This window comes from Stegastes partitus, unplaced genomic scaffold (assembly GCF_000690725.1).
Source record: "Stegastes partitus isolate 25-593 unplaced genomic scaffold, Stegastes_partitus-1.0.2 Scaffold821, whole genome shotgun sequence".
NCBI lineage: Eukaryota > Metazoa > Chordata > Actinopteri > Pomacentridae > Stegastes > Stegastes partitus.
Window position 1 is genome coordinate 62,153 of NW_007578552.1, and position 2,119 is coordinate 64,271.

The 2,119-nt window shown below is 41.7% G+C and overlaps 1 protein-coding gene across 1 annotated transcript in view; it reads right to left on the minus strand.

Moving 5' to 3' along the window:
- Positions 1 to 270: 270 nt before the first annotated feature.
- The window catches only part of prdm14 (PR domain containing 14), a 9,636-nt gene continuing 7,787 nt past the window's right edge, over positions 271 to 2,119 (minus strand). The window contains exons 7-8 of the mRNA XM_008292610.1: positions 766 to 985; positions 271 to 440 (exon numbers count right to left, since the gene is read on the minus strand). Of these exons, the coding sequence (XP_008290832.1) occupies positions 271 to 440; positions 766 to 985 (390 nt within the window). The remainder of the gene's footprint in view (positions 441 to 765; positions 986 to 2,119) is intronic.

The following is a 2,119-nucleotide window of genomic DNA, read 5'->3' on the forward strand; positions in this document are numbered from 1 at the left end:
TGTCAACGAAACTATTGCAGAGTGAAAGCTTTAAGCCACAGAACAACACACAACACATCGATATAAATAGATGTAAACACATTTTCCAAACAATTTTAAATGATCATGTACCTGTTTAAAAAGGTTTTTATGAGCAGCAGTGACATTAAGAAAGCTCAAGAGCCTCACTAACTTATCTCACCACAAACTTCATTTATTCTTTCTCTGATATTTGTATGGTCCAGAAATCTCCATCACAAGATCAGAATAATTTACTGAGCCTAACGCACCCTAGTTCCAGGGCCTGTATTCTGAATTTAAAACTGTCAACCCAGAGAAAGGGAAGTTCTGTCCGGAGTTCTTCTGTATTTTTGGATGTTCCTTCCCTGGAAACGCGGAGTCCTCCTGCAGTCCGCTCCCAGGAGAGGAAGGGACGCCGGAGCCGTCCAGAGCTTGTCTTTCTGCAGAAATTAAATATTGCAAAAAAATAACAATGCGGATGCAATCCAACGAAGCCTGCGGTTTTTTTTTAATTGGGCAAAAACCAAAAATCTGCTTGTAAACTGTACATCCAATAGCCTTTGTTATGGCAATAATAAACTTGTAACCGATTTACCGTAATATGGGATAAACTTCTACTCGTCTTAATTATTTTTAATGCGTTAATCACTTCAGAAAATGACTTATAATTACATATCTCCTAAATAACACCGAAATGACAAACCTGACATCACTATGATCGTATTTGATATCAACACTGTCTATTGTATTTAAATAACTTCTTACTTTTGTGGCTTTTCATGTGATGTTTGAGCTCCTGCTCCTCTTGGAAAGTGGCTCCACACAGGTCGCACGGGTACGGCTTGTCTTTGGCGTGGGTCCGGCGGACGTGGCTGTCGTGAGCGGCGTGGGAGGCGAAGGCCTTGCCGCAGTGCTTGCACTTGAAGGGCCGCTCCCCGGAGTGCTGGCGGATGTGAGTGCGCAGAATACTGGAGGCGGTGAAGGCCTGAGAGACGAGTTTAGGAGAATTGTGTTATTCATGAACATCATCTTTTCTTTTCTTTTCTTTTTTTTTTGGTTGAAGTAAAAAAAAAAGAGAGTTGTTTTTAAAGGCCAGAAAGCAAATAGAGAGGCTTAGTCGTTTTTTGTTTTTTTTTGTTTTTTTAAATGAGCTAATTCAAAACACAGCTGCATTTTTAGTTCAGCCAAATGTGATTCTATTAAATATCTTTTTGTTATAAACACGTTGAATGTGATATTTTGCACTTTATAACGTCAAAATAATTAATTTGATACATTTTAAAATACATGTTGCTGATCTTATTCGCTTTTTTTTTTTTTTACACAACGCCACAATCAAAACCAGCCAAACCGCTGCCACGGACTCCGGCTTCAAAGGTCCAGATAAGGAGAAAGGCGGATTAGGTTAAAACAAAACGCCCTTAGAGGTGCGTAAAAAAGGGGAGGATATCGGGAACAAAGAGCAAAACAAAAACTTGTGCTCANGTGTGTGTGTGTGTGTTTGTGTGTGAGTGTGCACGTGTGTGAGTGCGTCAGCAAATATGTTGCCCCGTGGGACCCCAGTGGAACCTCACACCAGCCCCCACAGAGCAGGATAAGACCATCTGCCCACCTAGAGGAGACACACACTCAGAAGCAATATGGAGAGGCTTTGCAGACAGTGTTTGATCTGCCTTTCATCCGGTCAGCAGCATGCAGGCCGCTGAGCCTCTCCGCATGTCTCCTACTGTACTGTCCACAGTCCCAGTGGAAATCACTGTGCCGGTAACAGCAGCTCCAACCTGAGGCATGAATGGCAGGACACAAGCTGATCAGCTTCATGTCTTGACTAAAGGGAAACAGGAGGTGGGAGTAGGGAGGGGGGCACAGTGGATCCATTCAAACTTAAATGACTTAAGTCAAATGTTTCTCCAAAGGTAGAAGTTGCAAAGCTGGGGTAAAAGTGCCACAAAGTAGATAAAATTAAAGAGAAAATGTAGCACCAACTGCAGCTATTGTCCTAACAGCGCGGAGGAAATTTAGCTCCTTTTAAACACAGAGGAAACTGAAAGTGCTTTAATTAAGGCTAAGCAATATATTAGAACAAAGTAAAACAGATTAGAATTAGACGAGCTAAATA